The sequence below is a fragment of the Diabrotica undecimpunctata genome, chromosome 9 (genome assembly GCF_040954645.1).
Source record: "Diabrotica undecimpunctata isolate CICGRU chromosome 9, icDiaUnde3, whole genome shotgun sequence".
NCBI lineage: Eukaryota > Metazoa > Arthropoda > Insecta > Coleoptera > Chrysomelidae > Diabrotica > Diabrotica undecimpunctata.
In genome coordinates this window covers 86,414,482-86,441,368 of record NC_092811.1, presented here as the reverse complement: position 1 = coordinate 86,441,368, position 26,887 = coordinate 86,414,482, and the positions used below count along the sequence as shown (strand labels likewise).

General features: G+C 32.0%; 1 protein-coding gene across 1 annotated transcript in view; it reads left to right on the top strand.

Annotated features, from left to right (window-relative positions):
• The window catches only part of LOC140450222 (uncharacterized), a 35,471-nt gene extending 9,082 nt beyond the window's left edge, over nt 1-26,389 (top strand). Inside the window, exon 4 of the mRNA XM_072543726.1 lies at nt 19,954-26,389. Within this exon, the coding sequence (XP_072399827.1) occupies nt 19,954-21,485 (1,532 nt within the window). The 3' untranslated portion in view covers nt 21,486-26,389. The remainder of the gene's footprint in view (nt 1-19,953) is intronic.
• Nucleotides 26,390-26,887: the final 498 nt, after the last annotated feature.

Here is a 26,887-nt window from a genome sequence, read left to right as displayed (position 1 = left end):
GCCAAAAGTTTGATCTATTTATGATAGCTACGGACCTAACCTCCAAACCAGAAAGTAAAAAGCTGGCAGTTTTCTTAAGTCTGGTGGGTGACGAGGCATTAGAGCTGTACAATACCTTCACATTTGATGAAAATGAAGACAGAACAGTAACTTGCGTAAAAAAGAAGTTTGAAGAGTATTGTTCACCAAAGAAAAATGTCATATTTGAAAGATTTAAGTTTAATAGTATTAGCCAGCAAGAAGGGCAACCATTTGACTCGTTTGTTACAGAACTACGGAAAGCCATTAAAACAACAGAGTATAGCCAACAAGACCAGATGATCAGAGATAGAATAGTAATGGGCATACACAACAAAGCAACACAAGAAAAACTGCTCAGAGAATCAGAGTTAACGTTAATGAAAGCAGTTGACATATGTCGAGCGATAGAAATTAGTAAAGACCAGTCTAAAATGTTACAAAATGAGTCATTAATAAATGCAGTTCAACGAAGAGAACCAAGATGTGATCGTGTGTGTACCAGATGTGGATATAATCATTTGAGAGACAATCGATGTCCTGCTTGGGGTAAAACATGTGCTAAGTGTCAAGGCCATAACCATTTTGCAAAAGTTTGTAGAGAAGACCATAAAACTAGTGGGAGCAATGTGAGAATCAAACCAGAAATTCCAAGAAAGGCGATGAAAGAGCAGAAGAAGAAAGTGCATCAAGTAACAGAAGCTAGTGTAAGTGATGTGCACAGTTCAGGAAGTGAGAGTGAAGGTAGTGAGTATCAGTATTTTGTCAGGTCAGTAAACTCTAAATGTAAACATGAGGTTGGACAAGATATGTGGTCAGCTGATATTTATGTTAACAATAAGCCTGTGTCATTTAAATTAGATACTGGAGCTGAGGTAAGCACATTGCCTTTAAGTATTCTCAAAGAAATAGCCCCAACAGCACATATCCATAAATCTAATATATCATTAGTATCATATGGGGATTCAAAGTTCAAAATTAAAACTGTAGGTAGAGTTACATTAACTTGTGTTATTAAAAATGATAAAAAAGATATATCTTTTGTAGTTGTAGATACAAAAAATCAGGTTCCTTTGCTGGGGTTTAAGGAATGTATAGAATTAAATTTAGTCAAACGGGTAGATTCATTAGTAAGTTCTAAATTTAAAAATTTAAATGATTTAGTAACAAAATATGCACATGTGTTTGAAGGTCTAGGAAAATTTCCAACAAAACACCATATAACCTTGAGAGAAGATACCAAACCTCGAATAAGCACCATAAGACGGGTTCCACATGCTTTACGAAAACGTTTAAAAAATAAACTGCGTGATCTTGAAGCGCAAGGAGTCATAACAAAGGTAGATAAACCAACAGAGTGGGTTCACCCACTTGTCATTGTGGAAAAGCCAAATGGTGACTTAAGGCTATGTCTTGATCCAAAAGAACTTAATGGGGCCATCAAGAGAGAACATTTTCAAATTCCTTCTGTTGACGAAATTGTAACTCTACTTGGTAGAGGACAGTTCTTCACCGTTTTAGACATGAAGGATGGTTATTGGCAAGTGGAGCTGGATGATGAAAGTGCAGATTTAATGACTTTCGGCACACCATTTGGTAGATATCAATTTAATAGACTGGCTTTCGGTATCTGCTCAGCCCCAGAAGTATTCCAGAAAAAGAATTTTGAAATATTTGGAGATCTTGAAGGCGTAGGCCTTTACTTTGATGATTTAATTGTCACTGGTGCCTCAGAAGCAGAACATGACAGGAACTTAAAAAGGGTTCTTGACTGTGCTACCAAATACAATATAAAGTTCAATAAGTCCAAGGTACAGTTCAAACAAAGTAGTGTTAAATACATGGGTCAGATATTTTCAAAGGATGGTGTGAAAACAAGTGATAAATATATCAAAGCAATCTTAGACATGCCCACACCAGAGTGCAAACAAGATGTTGCAAGATTTTTAGGAATGGTAAAATATGTAGCCAAGTTCGTACCAAGCCTATCAAAAATATCTGCCCCGTTAAGAAACTTGACAAGATTGGATGTAGATTGGCAGTGGTCAAGTGAGCATCAAGATTCACTGGATCAACTAAAGCATCTGTTGACTAACTCGCCAATCTTGGCAGTATTTGACCCAAAGAAACCAACAGAAATTGAAACAGATGCATCAAAAGATGGATTGGGGGCATGTTTGTTGCAAGAAGGCAGACCTGTGGCCTTTGCATCAAGGAGCCTTACAAAAACTGAGCAGCAGTATGCTCAAATAGAAAAAGAAACTCTAGCTATTTTATTTGCTGTAAAGAGGTTTCACTACTTTGTCTATGGAGCTTGTGTAAAAGTCCACAGTGATCACAAACCACTGGAATCAATTTTTAAAAAAGATTTACAGTCAATTTCACCAAGAATCCTGAGAATGAGATTAAAATTATTAGATTATGATTTAGTTGTGTCATACAAACCAGGAAAAAGCATGTACATATCTGACACACTATCAAGGGCATTTCTAAAAGACAACAAAAAATCTGTTGATACGGAGATAGAGTTTGCTGTTCATTCAATTGTCAATGATTTACCGCTATCTGAGGAACGAAAAAATCAGTTTCGACAACAGACAATAGCAGACCCCCAACTACAAGTTGTTTTTGATTTTATCATCAGTGGTTGGCCAGAGCAAAAATATAAAATTCCAGAAAATGTCAGACACTTTGCCAAACTTAAGGAGAACCTATTTATAACTAATGACCTTCTTTTTCTAGACAATAAATTAGTTGTTCCTTTTTCATTAAGAAAAGAAGTTCTAGGATTACTTCATGAGGGACATTTAGGCATAGAAAAAACAAAAGCACTAGCACGCCAAATTTATTATTGGCCTGGTATGGCGATGGATATTGAATCATATATAAGGGCATGTAAGAGTTGTGAAAAATTTGCTAGAAAAAACCCAAAACAAACTCTTTTATCATATCCACTACCTAAAAGACCATGGGAGAGGGTTGGGTCCGACATTTTCACATATGCTGGAAAAAGTTACGTAGTTTTATTTGACTCATATTCTAACTGGTTAGAGGTATTACCCATTAAAGATAAAAGTGCTGATTCAGTAATTGCTGAAATTAAGACAGTTTTTGCACGATTTGGATCACCTGATTTTCTTGTAACTGACAACGTACCATATAATAGTGAAAAATTTAGAAAGTTCAGCAGAAATTGGAACTTTACTTTAATCTTTCGTAGTCCTAATTATCCACGTTCAAATGGATTAGCAGAAAAAGCAGTGTCAATTGCAAAAAACATGTTAAGGAAAACTATAGATGAAAGAAAGCATGCAGACCTTCAGTCAGCATTAATAAATTATAGAAATTATCCATTAAAAGGTATGGGATACTCCCCATCACAACTTCTTAATAGCAGAAGATGTAAAACAAAAGTTCCAATTTCAGTTGATTTGTTGCATCCATGTTTGTGTGAAAATGTGGAAATGAAAATGAAAGCTAAAAAAGAATTAAATGAGACAACTTTTAATAAAAATGCAACAATATTGAAGCCATTGAAAAGGGACATGGATGTAACAGTCCTTGATCACTGTAATAACACCTGGAAGTCTGCAAAAATCTTGAATCAACATGAATCGCCTAGATCATACATCCTGCAAGATGACAGTGGAAACATTATCAGAAGAAACAGATCTCACATAAGATCATCAGTAAATAAACATGTTGTAGACTGTGGTGATGATCATCATATGGGTGGCAATGGTGGTGTATATCATGAATTGCCAGACAGTGAGGGTATCGAAACACATCAGGAACATCAAGCAACAGAAGTTTTAATCCCTGATAATAATCATATACTTGAAACATCAAATCATAATAATACTTACTGTACAAGGTCAGGGAGACAAATTAAAAAACCTTGTAAGCTGAACTTATAAGGAAAAAGAAAAGAGGATGTATGATACCCAGTTAAGTGACAATCATATTATTATTCATGTTGGTAAGAGGATGGCATGACAGAGGGTGACAAGACAGGTTATTAGGTTAGAGACAGTTGTTAGGTTAAGTTACTGGCATGTGAAGTTAATATACTTGTTGCTTATACAATTACTCAATCTAGTATTTGTTTTATTTATTACACCTTCCATCAGGCTTATACAGACTCAGATCATTTTTTGGTTAGAATTAATATGAGAGAAGCAATAATTAAAAAGCATAAACGGAAAAAGAAAGTGCAACATAAATTTAACTTTGAAAAACTGCGAAAATTTGAGGTAAAGCAGGACTATCAAAAGGATATACAAGAAACCTACGCCAAATAAGATATTACTACTGTGAGTAACATACAACAAAAGTTCTTGAAAATGACAAACACTATAAGGGAAGCTACGTCGAAGAACATACCAAGAGCAAAAAGATTTAGAAAAAACCACTGGTTCAATGACGAATGCAGAACAGAGTTAAAAAAAAGATCAGATTTGAGATTAAAAAGTTTACGTTCGCAAAAACAAGACGACCTAGAAAGGTATGCCGTACAACGAAAAAAAGTAAAGAGAATCCTAAGGGAGCGGAAACGAAAGTATATGGAGAATAAAATTAAGCGCATTGAAGAAAATTACAAGAAAAATGAAATAAAATTTTTTATAAAGAAGTAAAATACATTAAAACTGGGTACCAGGGAAGAACAATGAATGTAAAAGATAAGCAAGGAAACCTGATAGTGGATGAAGACCAAATATGTGAAAGGTGGAAAGAATATTTCGAAGAGATACTAAATGACGAAGTGACTACTAAAGAAAATTTTTATGTTCCTAGACCTCAAATAGTAATAGAAGAAATACCAAAGCCCACAAGAGAAGAAATTGAAGAAATAATAAAAGATATGAAAAACCAAAAAAGTCCCAGGGAGAGCGGCATTGTGGCAGAGAACATAAAATATGGAGGAGAGGTCTTAATGACCAAACTTGGTGAGCTAATACTAGAAGTATGGGATGCCGAAGAAATGCCTCAAGAATGGAATAAGTCGATTATAATTCCTATACACAAAAAGGGAGATAGAACTGAATGCACAAACTATAGAGGAATATCCTTATTAGAAGTAATGTATAAAGTACTCGCCATACTAATTAAAAAACGATTAGAAATATATATAGAGAAGAATCTAGGAGAATACCAGGGAGGATTTCGGAAAGGAAGATCAACAACCGATCAAATTTTTATGCTAAAACAAATCCTGACCAATTGCTATGAATACAACATTTCAGCACAAGTACTTTTCATTGATTACAAAGCTGCCTACGATACAATAAACAGAAACAAGTTAATAGAAACACTAAAAGAATTCCAAGTGGCAGAAAAAATAATAAGATTGGTAAAAATGACAATTAGACAAACCATTTGTGCTGTGAGATGCAACGGTACAGTCTCAGAAGAATTCGAAGTGAAAAAAGGCCAAGGAGACCCGTTGTCTACATTGCTATTCAATATAGTTCTAGAAAAAATTGTAAGGATTAGTGGGATAAATAGGTCCGGTACTATTTTATACAAGGAGCACCAATGCTTAGCATACGCTGATGATGTGGTTCTCATTGCAAGAAATGGAAAAGAACTATCAAATATAACAAAAAGACTGATTCGGGAAAGCTCTAAAATGGGACTGAAAGTTAATATTAATAAATCGAAGTACATTGAGATCTCGAGCAAAAAAGGAATAAGCACCAGGGGATCCTTTAAATTGGAGGTGGAGAATGGATCAGTTGTAGAATTCGAGAAGGTGGATGAATATATGTACTTAGGTACTCTTATTGATCAGACATGTAAAGAAGAAATTGAAATCAACCTGAGACTGACCAAGAGCAACAGGTGTGCTGGAGCCATGAGCAAAATAATTAAGGCCAAAGATATATCTCGTAATAAAAAAATAAGAGTATACAAAACTATAATTAGACCCACAATGCTATACGATGCCGAGACAATATTTGGTGGAAAAGTAGTAAAGGGAGAATGGAGAAGACGAACTAATGCAGAAGTGTATCAGTTGTATGCTAACCCTACAATTACAAAAGTGGTGAAAAAACGTAGACTAGAATGGCTCGGCCATCTAGAAAGAATGCAAGGTAATAGACTAATCAAGAATATTGCTTGGAGAGTACCTGAGGGCAAAAAAAGAGAGGAAGACCAAGAAAGAAATGGAGAGATGCAGTAATGGAAGATGTCAGAGAGATGGGAATCAGAGATTGGAAGCTGTTAGCTAAGAATAGAAAACGATGGAAATTATCCATCCAGCAATGGGCCTAAAAGGCCTGTTAACGCTGTACATACATACGTACTTTCAAAAACGACACAATATCCAATGTTGCATCAGAAAATAAATCTGACGAGTTAACAGTTGTAGAGGAGAATCAAAATGAAGAAGAATCGAGCAGGGAACAGGAGTCAAGTACTCAATTAGAGACTTGAGAGAGATCCCAGCTTTCACAACCTGAAAACTGTGCTAAAACATTTAAAAGTCCATCAGCCCACAAATCGAGAAGACCGATACATTATAAGCAAAAATGAGTAACCCACTAGCACTAATGCAATAGACGCTTTTCTGAATGGTATTAGCGAAACCATCAAAACGTTTCCTCCAATCTACCAACACATGGCAAAGACTAAAATATTTAATATCGTATCGGAGATAGAACTACAAGTTTTAACTCTAGTAAGGCCTCACCAACAGCCAAGTGCATACGATTGGTATCAGCAACCAGGAACAAGTACCCAAAATCATAATTACATTGACAGTGTTGCGAGTCCTCCTTTGCTTCAGCAAGAGTTTGCAGGCATTACTTCTCATTACCAGCAATTTTCATCAACCACGACAGGCTCGAGTCTGTGGTCATGTACAAGTTTGCACACTGAGAATATTGAGAAATGATATACCTACACTTTTTTTTATAAAATTTGATTTAGAATGTATAGAATATATTATGTGATACTTTTGTACTTATTTTACTTAATTTATTTTTTATAAATAAACTTACCTCAAACCAAGTGCCAATTTCTCAACTCCAGTTATTGCTTGTCTAAATGTAATTTTTCTTTTTATTAATAAATGTTCGACTTTTGACAACAAATCATTGAACTGATATTTCGACAGCCTAAAGTATTGATGAAATTTTACTTCATCTAATAATTCTTTGTATGTGAAAAATTCCCCTTCAGTTTTCCTTTCCATTAAACTTTTATGTAACCATATTTTTCCTTTTCCTGTCTTCCTAGCTTTCCTTTTAGATACTCCCTTCCCTTCATCTTCGTTTTCCGGCAAAACAGCAATAACTGCTAAATCGGTGGTTGTGTGTGCTTGGGATATTGATTGCGAAACCTATGGTTTCATTCGCCTAATCATGGAATCGGTGGTTAGTTGCTGTATAGTGCGAACACGACATAAAATTGACGGACATCTGATGGCCGGTTGCCTGCCGCCGTCTAAGTGGATATTGAGAGTCAAGCTATACTGATGTGGTAAGAGCTCCTACCCCGGGTCTTTGACTATTGATCAAGCTGTCCTCTCCTGCTTTTTGTTTCTTCCCTCGACCCGTCTGATCCAAAAGATCTCCGTTATCACTGAAGGTGAAGTTTATTGTGTTTACTGTCCATTGTTGTTTCCTACAATTTTTGTACCGTGAAGAAGTTTGTACAGGTCTTTTGCTTGGTGTGTCCTAAATATATTATGCCTCCTTATGGGTTGCCCGTATAGGTTTTGTCTTTGGTGGTCCAGCGCCTCACAATCGCATGGTACATGTTTTACAGAAATATATTGCACATACTAGTCAATTCGGTTATTGCTTTTTATATTTCATAAATAATATCGCAAAAAGCCGAGGATTGCTGAAATATTTTAAAATCAAATTTTGAGGTTATAATAAAAAATATTTGTAGCACTTGTTCCCAAGATCTCGGTACTGATGGAAAACAAATAATGGCATGCAACAATTACCGTTAGAGGATACACGTTGCAGAAAAATGCTCTGACTTGCTCACTTGTCTACTTATATACTTTTGCGCTTCCTGTCATGATGCATTTAAGAGTGTTCCTATGTTTGTGCGAAGATTTGCCAAGCCTGAAGAAGAAATCATCAGTCTCAAAGAAAAGATTACATTAATGGAAAATAGCAATTGACAGACAACAGCCAATTTAGTTTTTTATGAAGTACAATAACATAGACAGAGCTCAAAACCTTATGATTTATAAAATTTCTGAATATAGTTGTAATGTATTAGCTGATTGCATTAGCTATGACAAATCTCAGGTGTGTGAGGTCTTTCGTTTACTTGGCTTACAACAGGAGGAATTCACCATATCACATGTTATCTGAGTTGGCAAAGTGTTCAGTTACAATCAAGCTAGACCAGTCAAAGTTATATGTAATGCACACAGTGATATTGGCTCTTAAGACTAGTAATAAACTTTGAAATACTGTTTATAGACTCTCTAAGGATCAAACTAAGATGGAGCAAGACACAAGAAGGCTAAAAAGGAACTATATGAAAGAAAATCTGTTGGCGATGAAAATATATGCTCTAGAAGTTAAAACAAAAAAACTAGTATCCTTCCCATTAACAGTTTCTTATCAAAATGTTGGAGGCATTCGTACAAAGAATATCTGATATCCTGAAAAGTATTTCCTGCTGCTTGTACAATATACTTAATTATTTTGGTGAAGAGTAACTTAATTGATAACATAACTGAGTCCGAAATTAAATGTGATGGTTTTAGTATCTACAGATGTGATAGATCCAAGAGAACCAGTGCAAAGTTGTGTGGGGTGTACTAGTGTTTGTTAACAACGAGCTAAAATCACAAACCATTAGTATTCTTGAAGATCGGGTTGAACAAATATGTATCTTAAGTCAACATAATTAAGTCCAACAATGATCCAGCTGTGAATATTGCTCAAGTCTTTGGTTTTTTAAAATCGTATCAACATAATAATATTCCCAATAATTGTAATGTATTTTGGATTTAGTTTTTTCTAATGTTAGGGAGCTAAATATCTTAAAAGCAAGCGATTCCCTTGTAGATCCTAGCATCCATCATGTGGGTTATGAATGTTGCTTAAACCTCGATGTAAAAGAAACAAATAGAAATAAGTTGGTTTATGATGAGTTGTTTTATGATTTTCGGAATGGACGAACTTCCTTGCTTCCATAGACTGGCAGATATGTATGCTTAATGATATTGATTTTGCTACAAAATTATTCTATGAAGTTCTTTCTATAGGAATTTCTTAATTTGTGCCATTCGAGAAATATAGAACTTTTCCAAAGTGGTTCTCTGCTGATCTTAGAAGACTGACTCTGGGGAAAAACATGCTCACTATATTTATGTTAATAATCGTTCTGATGATGACTATATTAGATTTCCTACCTAAGAGGTGAATGTAAACAACTGTCTGAAATTTGCTTCAGCAACTATATCAAAGGTATAGATGCTGTCCTAAAAAATGATCCAAAATCATTTTGGAAGTACATCAATGATAAGCGATCTAGTCATAACCTATCTAACTCCTTATTTTATCAAGTCCAATCTACAACAAATGGTCAAGACATAGCTAATTGATTTATGAACTTCTTCCAAACTGTGTATTCACCAAATAACAACAACCTTTACGTGCCTATCCATTAATTAAATAGCAACTTTAGTACAAATATTTTTCCTTCTAAGATTACCATGACCGATATTTTTAATGGCATAAATGAGATGCCCAATAAGCTAGCTGCTGGCCCAGATGGAGTGCCTAATTTTTTATTAAAAAGTGTGTCTGTGCCCTTGTAATGCCGTTTGTTATATTTTTTAATAGATCTCTGGAAACCTCTTGTTTTCTTCTTCATGGAAAGAAAGTTATGTTGTTCTTATATTTAAAAATGGCCAGAAAGACATCATTGAAAATTATTGTAGCATTTGGATGCAATCTGCAATCCCTAAGCTCTTCAACTTTCTTATAGCAAAGCAATTTTCTTGGTTATGTAAATGCCTAATATCTCAATCACAACTTGGTGTTCATAGCAAAAAATCCACTGCAACAAATTTGGTTTGCTATCAGTCTGATATATTATTTCAAATGGAAGACTGTAAACAGGTAGATGCAATATACACAAATTTTTCCAAAGCATTTGATCGTCTAGATCACCAAATACTTTTGAACAAATTAATTAATGCCGGCTTTCATGTTAGATTTGTTGAATAGATTAAAAACTCTACATCTGGTAAAACTCAAAGAGTCAAGATAGGTTGTCATCTGTCTGACAGTATCTCAGTTACATCTGGAGTTCCTCAAGGATACCACATTTCTCCACTTCTTTTTAATATCTTCTTTAAGGACATCACTTTCTGTTTCCTACATAGCAAATTTCTAATGTTGGCAGATGACTTGAAATTTTGGAAAGTTATAGATAGCTTAAAACATCATGCCTTGTTGCAAGATGATTTAGAAAGACTACAACTCCACTTAAATGTAAAAAATATTGTTTTATAAGTTTTTCTCGTAAAGTCAATAGAATTGAAACAAGCTATTCCATTAATAATCAGCCACTGAATTATGGTTCTTCTATTCGGGATTTGGGTGTACTTTTTGATAAGAACCTTACTTTCTGTGACCACATAAACTCAATTTCAATAAAGGCATCTAAACTCCTTGATTTCGTTTTTAGAAATCGCAAGTATTTTTTTATTGATTCAACAAGATTAGTGTATTTTTGCTCAGTTCGAACTATTTTGGAATACTGTTCAGTTATTTGGTCACCCTATTGTCAGAACAATATTGATACCATAGAAAGAGTCCAGCATAAATTTTTGAGATATTGTGATTACCATGTTCACGCTACTATTGAAAATCATGATTATTCCCGTATCGAACAACAATTATCTGTACCCTCACTCAAGAACCGTCGTGACTGTACCCTCACTCAAGATATATATATATATATATATATATATATATATATATATATATATATATATATATATATATATATAAGAAAAAAGAAGTACTTCTGACTCGTTTGGAAAAAATATATAACTGTTTTGGATGGGTTGGAGTCAATAAAAGGGCTATTGGTTGACTATTTTTTTTTATCTCGAGCTTTCAACTGTGTTTACAATTGTTATCAAGAGCTGCTAAAAAAGACAAAATATCTTACAAGTTTGAACTAGAAAGAAAAAACAATTTTTGTTAACTTACCAAATAAAAATTAGTTTAGTAAATAAAAATTGCTGCTAATACATATTAAAAATAATTAATATAAAAATGTCCTAATCTAATAAATGCTTCTCTGAAATTTTTTAGTATAATTTTGAAAACATTTTTTTAATACAAAAACAATTGAATTTATAAATAAGTTAAAATAGCAACCAATTACAAATAAGCCTCAATGTCATAAATGCCAACTTAAAATTTTTATTTTTAACAATTATATTGCCAAAAATAAAATTTTGTTTAAAAATTCTTTTTTGTTTAGTAACAAAAAAGAAGATTTATTCACCATTGACAGATGTCTGAAAAATGTAACAGATATATGGAAAATTAAATCAAAATGTGACATTTTACAAGTTTTTTATATAAATTATAAAGAAAGAATATAATTATAAATTTTGCTTAGATTTTGAATTTCTGATCTTTTGTTTAAATTATTTTATTTTAATTCTGCAATCACTTTTGTGAGATATAATGCGATTTAAAAGATTTCTTCCGGTCTCACCAACATATTCAGCCACACACTGAGTACAACTAATGCTGTATACTAAATTCGTTTTTTCAAATTTGTCTATAGGATATTTAGTTTTGGAGTATAAAGATGAAATAGTTTTGATGTTCTTTGTTGCTATTTTTATATTGTCAATAACCTTTAGTGTTTGTATTAATTTAGGTGTTAATGATGGTATAAAAGGTAGTGAATGATAATAGATGTTCTGATTGTTAGATACAATGTTTTGAGATTTAGCAAAAAATGGTGTTAAGTTATTTATATTACCAATATTAGAAAAAAGCATCCTATGTAGCATATCTGGAGGATAAGAGTTTTCAATTAGAATATTTTTTAACAATTGAAGATCTTCTTGTAGATAATCTGGATGAGAAAGTTTTAAAACACGTTCTTTTAATCCTGTTATAAGGTTCATTTTCATCTTATTTGGATGATGAGAGTAATAGCTTATAAATCTATTACTACATATGGGTTTTCTGAACCATCTGGTTTTCAACATATTGTCTGTATTTCTTACAATTCTCATTTCAAGGAATGGTAGAGAATTCTCTACCTCTTCCTCAACTGTAAATTGTATATGTTGATTATGACTGTTGAAAATGTTGACTGTTTCATGAATTTTGTGTTGAGGAAGTGCCAAAACTCAATCATCTACATATCTTTTAATAAAAGGAATGAAAAAAGTGCAATTGCTGATACAATCACTGATAACATCATCCATAACATAGCTACTTAGAATGGGTGAAAGACTAGATCCCATAGGACTACCAAAAATTTGTTTATAAAAGACACCATTAAATATAAAAATATTAGAATCAAAAACAAAGTTGACAAGTGTTTTGAAATGTAATAAGTCAATATTAGTGTGTTGCGAAATCTCATTCCAATGTTTTTCAACAATACTTATGATTAAATCTAAAGGCAAATTGGTAAAAAGAGATGTTACATCAAAACTAACTAAAACATAATTTTGTGGTAATTGGAAATTATTAATGAAAGAACTAAAATCAAATGAATGTTTAATCTAAAAATTGTTGTTTAAATTATAAACATTAGTTAAGATGTCAGTGAGGAGCTGTGCTATTGGTCCATTAGGAGGGCATAAAGATGAAACAATTGGTCTCATAGATAAAGTTGGTTTAAGTATTTTAGGTAGAGCGTAAAACCGTGGAGCAATAGAATTATAAATTTTTATAAAAAGCAAAATTTATTGATAATAAAAAAGCAAAAGAGCTCAAAATTTATAATTCTATTGCTCCACGGTTTTACGCTCTACCTAAAATACTTAAACCAACTTTATCTATGAGACCAATTGTTTCATCTTTATGCCCTCCTAATGGACCAATAGCACAGCTCCTCACTGAGATCTTAACTAATGCTTATAATTTAAACAACAATTTTTAGATTAAAGATTCATTTGATTTTAGTTCTTTCATTAATAATTTCCAATTACCACAAAATTATGTTTTAGTTAGTTTTGATGTAACATCTCTTTTTACCAATTTGCCTTTAGATTTAATCATAAGTAGTGTTGAAAAACATTGGAATGAGATTTAGCAACACACTAATATTGACTTATTACATTTCAAAACACTTGTCAACTTTGTTTTTGATTCTAATATTTTTATATTTAATGGTGTCTTTTATAAACAAATTTTTGGTAGTCCTATGGGATCTAGTCTTTCACCCATTCTAAGTAGCTATGTCATGGATGATGTTATCAGTGATTGTATCAGCAATTGCACTTTTTTCATTCCTTTTATTAAAAGATATGTAGATGATTTAGTTTTGGCACTTCCTAAACACAAAATTCATGAAACAGTCAACATTTTCAACAGTCATAATCAACATATACAATTTACAGTTGAGGAAGAGGTAGATAATTCTCTACCATTCCTTGACATGAGAATTGTAAGAAATACAGACAATATGTTGAAAACCAGATGGTTCAGAAAACCCATATGTAGTAATAGATTTATAAGCTGTTACTCTCATCATCCAAATAAGATGAAAATGAACCTTATAACAGGATTAAAAGAACGTGTTTTAAAACTTTCTCATCCAGATTATCTACAAGAAGATCTTCAATTGTTAAAAAATATTCTAATTGAAAACTCTTATCTTCCAGATATGCTACATAGGATGCTTTTTTCTAATATTGGTAATATAAATAACTTAACACCATTTTTTGCTAAATCTCAAAACATTGTATCTAACAATCAGAACATCTATTATCATTCACTACCTTTTATACCATCATTAACACCTAAATTAATACAAACACTAAAGGTTATTAACAATATAAAAATAGCAACAAAGAACATCAAAACTATTTCACCTTTATATTCCAAAACTAAATATCCTATAGACAAATTTGAAAAAACAAATTTAGTATGCAGCATTAGTTGTACTCAGTGTGAGGCTGAATATGTTGGTGAGACCGGAAGAAATCTTTTAAATCGCATTATATCTCACAAAAGTGATTGCAGAATTAAAAAACCATCTTGTGCTTTGGCAGAGCATGTAGTCGATAAAGACCATATTATGGATTTTGATAACATTAAAATTTTATGTAGTGAAAGTAATAAATTCAAAAGGACTTTTTGGAAATGGTTTGTAGTAGCAAAAGTGATAATAATTTAAACAAAAGATCAGAAATTCAAAATCTAAGCAAAATTTATAATTATATTCTTTCTTTATAATTTATATATAAAACTTGTAAAATGTCACATTTTGATTTAATTTTCCATATATGTTACATTTTTTCAGACATCTGTCAATGGTGAATAAATCTTCATTTTTGTTACTAAACAAAAAAGAATTTTTAAACAAAATTTTATTTTTGGCAATATAATTGTCAAAAATAAAAATTTTAAGTTGGCATTTATGACATTGAGGCTTATTTGTAATTGGTTGCTATTTTAACTTATTTATAAATTCAATTGTTTTTGTATTAAAAAAATGTTTTCAAAATTATACTAAAAAATTTCAGAGAAGCATTTATTAGATTAGGACATTTTTATATTAATTATTTTTAAGATGTATTAGCAGCAATTTTTATTTACTAAACTAATTTTTATTTGGCAAGTTAACAAAAATTGTTTTTTCTTTCTAATTCAAACTTGTAAGATATTTTGTTTTTTTTTATCAGCTCTTGATAATAATTGTAAACACAATTGAAAGCTCGAGATATAAATAGCCCTTTTATTGACTCCAACCCATCCAAAACAGTTATAAGATCACACGTGGATTTATTAATTATCCAAACCTGTTAAGCAAGACTAACTTGAATGATCCCCATCAAGCTCTATGTTACCACAATATTTTCAATATTCCTTTACACAGAACAACCTATGGTATTCACAACCCATTGGATAGATACATGGGGCTATTAAATGTTCTCGATGTTGATATTTTCAATATAACTTCAACTCAGTTAAAAGATCTCCTGCTTTGTGATATGTGTATTGGTATTGTTGAACTTTGTTCTTGTTATATTTTTAGTATGTAACATTTTTAGTCTCATTTTTAAAACTTTTTGGTATTGATTTTATGTTATAAGCACGATACACTTACACCGGTATGCTAGATCAAAATCCTAAACGCGTCGGCTTGGCGCAGTGACGTCACAGCGAAGCAAGAATAACGCGCGAAACACATTAGATAGCTATTCATAGCTTTTGTTAACGTTTAGATATATTAATTCGCTGGTAATTTATTTGAAATTAACGTTTGTGTATAAAACTAAATAATTATAGTTATGCCTGAGTGTGCCGTTTTTGGATGTGGCAATTATAATAGAAAAACAAAAGGGACTGATATACGACAAGATAAAATAAATTTCAAAAATGGTAAATGTCTCTTAATATTAATAGTGTGTAAAAATTTGCATAAAGAGGAAAAGTTTGTACCAAAAATAAATTCTCAATAACGCTTAAACATGTAAGGAGATAATTATGTTGTATTTGCCTAAACTTACATATAAGTGTTTATGCAAAATTTTTGAATATAGCATATAATATATAAAATAATATTTGAAATACCCTACAGCATGCATCTGTTCAACACATTTCGATGAGAATTGTTTTGAAATATCTATAAAACAAAGATATTTTTCAAATTTTATGCCGCTAAATATTAGGAACCTTAAACCTGATGCTGTTCCTACAATAAATCTTCTTGAATGCTGAGAAAAAACTAACCAAGATGCTTTGAAATATATAGCTGGATACGTTGCCTATAAATTCCAACTTAGGATGTAAAGTGGACAACATAAGCATTACTGGCATGCCGGATTAGATACAATTTATTTTAAAAGGTTTGTTATTAAATCCTAATGACGACTTACTTTTTGCTGCACAAATATTGAATCATGAATTTCATCCAAGGCAAGGGTCTTCATTATCACATGACACCAATTTATTTAAAACTTTAACTGCTAGGACCATGGCAAAATTAGAAGAAAATGATAATGCCATACCGTATGAAGTAGTCTATTGTTTAAGCAAAACACGTACATATATTAGATTAAGACATCTTAAAAAAAAATTAGCTTTGAACTGCAAGAGAAAATTAGAAATAAAATGTCAACATTTACAAATTGCAAGATTTGAAGAAATAAGTTATAAGTAAGTAATAAATTTATGGCGAGCATCTGTTTGAAAGGGGCAAATATTGATTTGTCTACTAAATACTGGGAAAAAAAGAAATCGCCTTTAGTCTGCGAAGCTCTGCAACATAATATGGAAGCATTAAAAGAGATAGATAAAGCTACGTATACACTTCAAAACATCTCATATGCAACATATCATGATTCAAATACAGATATCATGGTACCAAAATATAGTGACAATATACACATAAATAGAAAGATTATTCACTCAATATTATCAGAGTTCGAAAACTCCGTCGTTATATATACCGATGCACCGTCATCAAACGGCACTGGATGCGCTTTTTTATCCCATTGGAACGAATAGAACGCACATTTAAGTTGAACTCCCAGATCTCTATTTTTACAGCAGAAGCTCTTGCAATATATGAGGCCTTACTTTATGCAACAGAAAGTAACTCGGACGATATAGTGATATTATCCGATTCTTTATCCGTTTTGACCTCTATTGGGAAACCGGGATTGCCAAATACGTACAGTTGCTCTTATATTTACAAACTTAAGGATATCAAACAAAAGTTAGTAACAAGGGGCAAAAATGTACTTTTTGTTTGGATTAAATCACATATAGGTTTGGGAAATAATGAACATGTAGACCAATTAGCAAGAGAAAGTATTATGTCTGGTAGAGAAACTTCGTATAAAATCACGGCTTGCGACTTTCTGGCTTCCTTAAAATTAAGATTATACCAAAGGTGGGATAATATATGGAAGGAATATTCCATTGTTAGCACAAATAGATACACTTCTCTTCAGATATTCCTAAAACTCCTTGGTATAAGTTTTTTAATGTACCTAGAAAATATGTTACCACGATCATAAGACTGAGATTTGGACATGCTTGTTACCCCAAACATTTATTTAAACTTAAGGTTTTAGATAATGATCAATGTGAATTTTGTACAGAAGAAGGAAACCTAGATCATATATTTTTCAGTTGCCCCAGAAATACTATAATTTCATCCAGATTAATAAATAATTTACATAAACACAATATATTAGCCCCTTGGAACCTTCAGTACCTATTATCGCTAGACTCGAGAGCAGTGTATGATTTCTTAGTTATGTTTTTAAAAGATAGTAAAATAACCATGTAAATAATTATACATTAGTTAATAACGTAACCTTTGTCTTTAACCCAATTGTTTAAATTCCTTTCTTACCGTGGCCTAGTGTTGTATGTTAAAAAAAAATGCCTTGATGGGCCCCTAGGCGAGAAGAGAGTGACCCTGTTTACCTGTTTATTGTTTTGTATATTTATTTTAATATAAACTCAGACAACCATTTCTACCATGTTGAGTCTGGCTGAATGACTAAAAGTCTATGCCAAAAAAAAACCTTGTGCGGTTTTCATTGTAACTTCCCTATTTTTTAAACCAAATCTGTAAAATTTTAATATCTGTAATATTGGTTGAGTTTGTAATTTATAATGATACACATTTTTGTTTTCTTTTTTTTTTTATTCACAACATATTATAAACTAAATATTTTCAAAAATTATCACATTTGCTTTAGACGAAAACCGTCTTTTCATTTCGCGTTTAGTCATTAATTTTTTATTTATTTATTTTTATTATGTGTTTAGTGGAATTATGTTTATGTAGCTCTTGATACAATTTAAATTAGCATTATATTATATTAATTAATCTTAATAATTTAAATGCTTTCTTTATCTTATTTTAGGCCAATTAAACTCATAAACCAATAATATATTATGTGATATTATATTCAAGTTGCTTCGCCGTGACGTCAAAGTGTGAGAGTAATAGACTCAATATTCATTTACTCTCTCTGCGCGTTAGCATACCGGTGTAAGTGTATCGTGATTATAAGTAATTTCAAATTTTGAATCCTAACTGTGATATTGTATATTGTAATTTAAACTGTTAAAGGGGTTATCTTGTGTATTAAATAAATACAGTTTCTGGTTCCTTATCGCAGAGTCTGCAGTTAATATTGTGAATGCATATTTCATTCAGGAATTATCTTACTGGTGCATGCCCGGTCACCATTCCTGTTATTGTTCTCAGTTTGTTCCTGCCCATATGGAGCAGTTCCTCTGTTCTTTTTGTACGTGGTCCACCAATGAAGATTTTCCTATGTGTTTGTTTAGGGATCCTCTCCCAATATCACTAATGATTTTCTCAGATCTAGTCCTCTACAGCCCTACATACTGCAGGCTTTGGTACTTCCAGAGTCACATCCGGTCCGTTTGATTCATTCGATCCTTTTAGTAAGTTGATCTGTTGATACTTTTTCTCCATCCATTCCTGTGTCTCACTCTCAGTGACGGGAATTTCTGTTCATCTTTGAGATTCAGGTCACCGGTTCCGGTTTACTTAAGAGAACCGGATCACTTTATCGGGTCAGTAGAGATCATATGCAAACCAAATCTATAATTTTAGTAGTGGGTGGATAATCGAGTGTAAGAGCATTATGTAGTTGTTATTAAATCTTACAAGTAAATGTTATGCCAACCAAAAATTTACTTTGATCTATTAAATTTTACCTAATACCACTCCAATGAACCTCTAATTAGAAGAGATTAAGATCCATTATTATGGTGGTTCCAAAGAAAAAACATCTATCCAAAACTTTATGAACAAGTGAAAAAAAGACTATGTATTATGGAAACATCTGTTCCCTGTGAACGGAATTTTTCCAAAACAGGGCAAATAGTAACAGAAAGAAGGAATAGACTAAAAAGTTCAAAAACCAGTGAAATTATATTTTAACTTAACTTCTAAAAATTGAATAATTTTATAATAAAATTAGGAATTGGATACCTCTTCTAGTTTTTCTAAAAGTGACCAAAAATAGAAGAAATACAAACAAAATAGAATAACCAAAAAAATTCAAGTGAAAAGGCAACAAAATTATGTAAGTTGCTTAATCATAAACGTAATTAAAATATCAGTGATTTTTACTATTAGCTTGTGTAAAAATGAATAATATTGTTTAAAATAATCAAGTTTTTTAATCTTTCAAAACAATATGGCGGATATTTACACACCGTAAAAAATTTTAAATTAAAATTTTATGTACGTTCGACTCTGTTACTTTTAACTTTTAAAATATCTAAAAATTTGATTTGAAAAATTTAATCTAATATAACTTAACTAAACCTAATCTAACCATATTTAACATGAAACTGTTAACAAACAGTAATTTTTTCTTAAAGTAGTTAAGAATAAAATGTTAAAATAATTAAAAATCGGTTAATTTTTTTCATAAGAAAATATATTTTGTATAATTATGGTAACACTTGTTAGAATTACCCTTCGTGAGCGTATCAAACGGTTGTCATTAGCGTCTTAGACTTGTCGTCTATCTTACTGATTTTCCAAGACTTGCTTAAAACAGAGGTGCGACTTACGCATCCACAAAATAAAAACGCATGTGCCTGAAACATATGTGGTGTATTAGTGGGTAGAATTTTACTATCTGCAAAAGCATTTTATGTATTATGCTTTACTTTGTTTATTACTTTGTGTCTGAATTCATTTTTCTCTTGTAAAAAATGGTTTGTATTTTAGGTTTTGCTCAGGAGGAGAACAAATCGAAAAGTATAGAGACATCTTTTGAACATTTATCCCATAAAGGACCCTATATGAGTCGACCCGCTGAAGGGAAACCCGTGAATAAAAATATAAAAATTCAGATTAGACAGGGAGCCTATAATTGTGAAATTTGTTTCAAGCAGTTTGGTCAAAAAGTTTATTTAACTAGGCACATGAAAGTTCACACTGGAGAAAACCCTCATAAGTGTGAAATTTGTTTGAAGCAATTTTCTGCAGCAAGTATTTTGAAAATTCATCTGGTAAGGCATACTGGAGAAAAACCTTACAAGTGTGAAATTTGTTTTAAGCAGTTTTCTACAGCAAGTTATTTGAAAACACATTTGTTAGTGCATACTGGGAAAAAACCTTACAAGTGTGAAATTTGTTTGAAGCAGTTTTCTACACCAAGTACTTTGAAAACACATTTGGTAGTGCACACTAGAGAAAAAACTTACAAGTGTAAAATTTGTTTTAAGCAGTTTTCTACAGCAAGTTATTTGAAAACACATTTGATAGTGCACACTGAAGAAAAACCTTACAAGTGTGGAATTTGTTTTAAGCAGCTTTCTCAAAAATCTAAATTGAAACGTCATTTGATGGTACACACCGGAGAAAAACGTTACAAGTGTGAAATTTGTTTGAAAATGTTTATTGAAATAGGGGATTTGAAAAAACATTTGAGAACACACACTGGAGAAAAACCTTACAAGTGTGAAATTTGTTTTAAACAGTTTAGCCAAGCAGGTAATTTGAAAACACATTTGGTAGTACACACTGAAGGAAAACCTTACAAGTGTGAAATTTGTTTTGAGCAGCTTTCTCAAAAAGGTAGTTTAACTGAACACATGAAAATTCACACTGGAAAAAATTCTTACAAGTGTGAAATTTGTTTTAAGCAGCTTTCTCAAAAATCTAAATTGAAAAATCATATGAGGGTACACACTGGAGAAAAACCTTACAAGTGTGAACTTTGTTTTAAACAGTTTAGCCGATCAGGTACTTTGAAAAGACATTTGATATTGCACACTGAAGAAAAACCTTACAAGTGTGAAATTTGTTTTAAACAGTTTAGCCAAGCAGGTAATTTGAAAAGACATTTGATGGTGCACACTGAAGAAAAACCTTACAAGTGTGGAATTTGTTTTAAGCAGCTTGCTGAAAAATCTAAACTGAAACGTCATTTGATGGTACACACCGGAGAAAAACGTTACAAGTGTGAAATTTGTTTGAAACTGTTTATTGAAATAGGGGAATTGAAAACACATTTGAGAACACACACTGGAGAAAAACCTTACAAGTGTGAAATTTGTTTTAAACAGTTTAGCCACGCAGGTAGTTTGAAAAGACATTTGATAGTCCACACTGGAGAAAAACCTTACAAGTGTGAAATTTGTTGTAAACTAGTTCGCAAAGCAGATGCTTTCAAAAAACATTTGAGAGTGCACACTAAAAAAAACCTTACAAGTGTGAAATTTGCTGTAAATAATGTACCCAAGCAGATTCTTTGAAAACACATTTGAGAGTGCACCATGAAGAAAAGCTTTAAAAGTGAGAAATTTATTCAAACATATACTTGTGGAGGTAACATGCAAACAGCCTTAAGTCACACAAAAATCAAAGTTGAGTTAGATGTGCCAATGCACTGTTCTGTTGTAGCCAAAGTAGTTTATTGTATCGGATTCATGCAAAAAAATATTACCAATGGTAAAAGCATGTTAAAAACCACCTTTACATGCAAAACAACTTATTTCCACAATACTGGTCCATGCCAACTAGCTTTTTTTAACCAACCAATAGGAGCCCTACAATTGCCACTCAGCTGACCCGGGAGTCTTACAAATTTGACGTTATGTGAGGGTTTATTGTCAAAGTATTTAACAACAATTAGTAATTACTTTATTATTTAATGTGGCTCCTAAAAGAGCCTTAGTTTTTGTACCGTTGAAGCACAACAATAAACGTTTCACGTGCGTAAAAATAAGGCCTATTTACATCAACGCTTTCAAATAAGAATTTTATAAAGTTCCAGACACGAAAAGACAAGAAAATATAATTGCCATCAGTCCAGAGTTGCCGATTAGTTCATAATTATCAGATTTTAACATAATTTTTATGGCATTCTGATAATTTTTTTTTAACATCCAATGTTTATTGCAATCTGTCTCATTATAAACAATAAGCAATATGTATGATTTATGTACAATAACAGTGGGGAGCTGCCCAGTGGCGAGCACCCAGGTAGAATATAATATAAATATAATCTATGATAATCAATTAGTTTAAACTTTCACTTAACAAACAGAGTTTAATACAGGTAAACATCACTGACACACATATGAGAATTACAAGGCTAGAAACACAAATTAAGGAAATATTTAGAAAACACTTTTCACCGCATCATGACACTATGCTCTATTTTTCCTGATTTACTAGAGGTCCAAAGGGTCTGGTCGTTTTAATCTTCTTACGTGTGAAATGTTGAGCAGATCCGTGGCCAGCGGATTTGGATGGCAGGATAGTCTGTTCTTGTATACAGAGTTTACAGCAGATATTGCTTCGCAAACTGTTGGTAGCTGTAAATCGTGGTGTAGTTTGTGGTTCGTGATATACCAAGGGGCATTACAGATCTGGCGCAGTACTTTCGATTGAAAACGTTGAAGTTTTTGTATGTTGGTATTACTTGCTGTACCCCAGATTTGTGCTGCATATTGCCATACCGGTTTTAAACTACATTTATATATCAGAAGTTTGTTCTCCAGGCTAAGATTTGATTTTCGACTCATGTACCAATACATTTTCCTGTAGATTAAGCTGAGTTGAAGGCGTTTCTTCCAGATGTGGATGCCCCAATTTAGTTTGCTATCCAAATGGATCCCTAAGTATTTAACGACAGTATTAACTGGTAGTGGAGTGTTGTTTATAGAAACTGGTGGCGCGACACCTTTTTTTAAAGTAAACGTTATTTGTGTTGATTTTAAACTGTTAACTTGGACTCGCCACAGCTTAAGCCAGCTCTCTAGTTTAAGTAGGTGATTCTGTAATACCTGGGCTGCTTCAGCTGCTGTAGAATTTGAAGCCATGATAACTGTGTCATCGGCATATGTAGCGATTGTTGTATTGGTCGTCGTTGGGAGATCTGATGTGTATATTAAGTAGAGGGTGGGTCCTAGTATGCTTCCTTGTGGAACTCCGGAACAAATTGGAAACAGGTTAGTGATTCCCCCCTCTTTTGACTTGAAAGAATCGATCTGTCAGGTAGGATCTTAAAAGTGAACTTATGGGATGAGGAAATATAGATTTAATTTTGGAGATAAGACCTACATGCCAAACTTTGTCGAATGCTTGAGAGACATCTAGAAATGCAGCAGTACAGTAATTTTTTTGTTCAAGCGAATTTCTGATAGTCTTTACCACCCTATGAATTTGCTCGATAGTACCATGTTGTTTCCTAGACCCAAACTGATAATTCGGTAAAACATTACTGTCATATAAAATAAGCATTCTGATAATAAATATTTTTTTAACATACTTAATTGATAATTTTAACGTAATTTTATTCATATGCCTGTGGGAATTATGTCGATAATTGGGACATAATACATTGGCCTATTATAGGATTTAAAATCAAAATAAAAGCTGACAATAATAATTACCTGTATGTAGAATTGCCTAACATAACTCTGATTTTTATATGTAGCTCGGGGAAGTACAGCAAGTATAATTTGGAGAATCCCTACATCGCGCAGAGATTCCCCAAATCATAAAGTATATATAGCAAATGCCATTGGGATTGCAATTCTGTTACTGGATTTTAGTTGTACAGTTTAGATAACGTATTACATTTGATATTTTAAAAATTAACATGCAAAGTTCGAGTAATTTAGATAAATTAAGGAGAAGATATTCTAATTCTGACTCTGATTCTAAAATAGAAAAGAAAAAATCTAAATACAGTGCGGGTCGAAGACAACATAATCCACAAAAATTTAGAATAAACCCGATTTTAAAGGATGCCTAGAAACTGTTAAAGATAATTTATAATTATTTTAAAAAATTGTAATTCTATATTATTTGAAATATTGTCAATTACAGATAAACCTACGAAAACAAAATGCTCTAGTTATGATGCAGAATTTAGTGCATATCTTACTGTAATAAAAAATCACTCTAAAGGCGAAAAAGATAAAGAAGGGTCTGTGTTAAAAAAAAAGACCAAAAAAAGCTGTCTGAAATGCATAAGCGAAACAACGATGAAGAAGAGCAAGTTGATAGTGCGGAAATTAAATTGGCAGCATTAATTGCAGAGCATAAACTTTGAATGAGATTATGTGAGCATCTAGTTCCACTTCTACAATCCGCTTTTCCATATTCACAAATTTTGAAAAAAATGTCAATGGAAGAACCAAAACCACAACTATCACCACTAACGTCTTGGGAGAAAATCAGTTTAAAAAAATCGTGAACATTTTGAAGAAACAGAATTTTAGTGTGGTTATAAACGAATCTACCGATATTAGTTCAGTGAAAAATATTTGCATATGTGTTAGATATTTTGGCGAAGAGTACAGTCAAATTACATCAATTTTTTTGGCTTAATCCAATGGTTTAAAGGTGGTGACAATGACAGTGATGAAACAAATGAAGGTATGGCTTCGGCAACTATTTATGACAAATTGATAAATTATTTTCAAACGGTGAGTGTACCTTTTGAAGATTTAGTTGGTTTTGGGTATGATGGTTGCAACACAATGTTTGGGAAACATAATTCCGTCGTAAGTAGACCAATTTTAAAATTGTCCTGGAATAATCGTTCAAAAATGCATATACCACTCACTGCACTTATGTGCTCTATACTCTAATGTTCATTAAAATATCTGTGGAAATTGTAATAGATGTTAGAGATTTACGGAAAATTCAGAATTTTAATCAGATTCATGCCAGAATGATTGTAAGCGGCCATACTATGCTTGAATTCGTGACCCAAGGTCATTCTGAATACCTTAAGGATGTGGGAACACAAAAAGTTAGTTTTTATAATATAAAAAAAATAGTTACCAGATAGCTACTCAATTCCGTGCTAGAAATTTTACTTCAGCCTCCAGAGTTTCCGAAAACACCGTCAATTAAATGGTTACGGTTATACTTAAAACATTTAACTTCTTGAAGTGAAGGAAATTCTATGCATTAATTGGATTTTCTTTCGCTAACTACCACCTTTATACCACTTCAAACTCTCGAGATCAAAAGTGAATTTTAATTCACAGTTCGTTAACCAAGAGCCAGTTTCCACTCCCCCCTAATCTCCTGTCATCTCTCTGGTTCGCAATGGTACCAAATTTAGATCAGAGTGACAACTTAAATTATTAAAAATACACACTTAATGAGCAAATGAACACTTAAAGTTAGGCAACCCATACTACATCTCTGAAATGGCTTTAATATAAATAGTAGTAAAAGTAACGACTGTTACACTAAGTTCTCTGACTTGAATCAATATTTTCGAAATGAAAAGGTAGTAATTACAGTTGTTTTTAAAAAAGTTTCAGAAACTTATAAAACATTGTTATTAAGTTATTTAAATCCCAATTACGTACATCAATGTGCTATTAGCAGAGATAAATCCAGAAAATTCAAAGCAATTTCTAAATTTTCTAAATATTTATCTCGGTGTAGAAGTTATTCAAAATATTGGAAAACTCAGTCAAGAGAAGAAAACTGACTTTTATACTAGGTGCCATCAATTTTTAATTGTGAGTTGCTTGGAAATTAAAAAACGATTTGATTTTAGAAGTCCCTTATTATTACATATTGCAACTTTTGATAAAAAATACATTGAAAAACCTAATTCTATTTACGATATTAAATGTGCATTTCCTAGAATTGTAAATATTAATGACCATGAACTAATACAAAATATTGACGATGAATGGCGATTGTATTGTCAATCTTTTGCAGAAATTCCAAAAAATATTCAAGAAGAATTTGATGTAGATAAGTAGGTACTGTTACAAAGTTGGTGCATTAACTGATAGTGCAGAAATTCAGAAATCTTTCACATTTTATTTTAGATATCCTTGTTTGTCCACATTCAACCACATGTGACCTGTGAGTGAATATTTTCTAAGGTCAATTTAATAAAAACTAAAATACGAAATAAATTATGTACCCAAACAGTAAATGGATTAGTGTTAGCAAGTGAAGAAATAAAATAATGTTACTCCTTTCAAACAGACAAAAAAATGTTAAGTTATTTTAATCACATGAACTCTTCATCTTCACAAGACGAGGATGAGGAAATTTTATTTGAAAACGTTCCAGATGTAAATTAGCTTTATTATAGTATTTGATATTACATATATTTTGTTCATGTTGTTTTTAATTAAGTTAAGTTGAATAAAATAATTTTTTCTAATGTAGTTTTATTAACTTTAGAAACTACCAAGATAAAAAATTTTAACATAATTTTGTAAAAATTTTAATATAATTTTTGGCAAAATCTGATCTTTTTAGCAGCGGCCTAACATAATTTCATATCGTGACATCGGCAACACTGCATCAGACATAAGTGTGAAATTTGTTTTAAGCAGTTTTCTACAGCAAGTAGTTTGAAAACATATTTGGTAGTGCGCACTGAAGCCTTACAAGTGTGAAATTCGTTTTAAGAAATTTAATTACACAGGGAACTTAAAATAACATTTGAGATTGCATACTAAGGAAAAACCGTACTTAAGGAAAAACTTACAAGTGTGAAATTTATTTTAGGCAGTTTTCTGCAGCAAGTGTTTTGAAAAGTCATTTGGTAAGGCACACTGAAGACAAGCCTTACAAGTGTGAAATTTGTTTTAATGACGAATTTCAAATTCTTCACATTCCAAATAAAGGCCTAAGCTATCTTTGTTAGAATCTACGA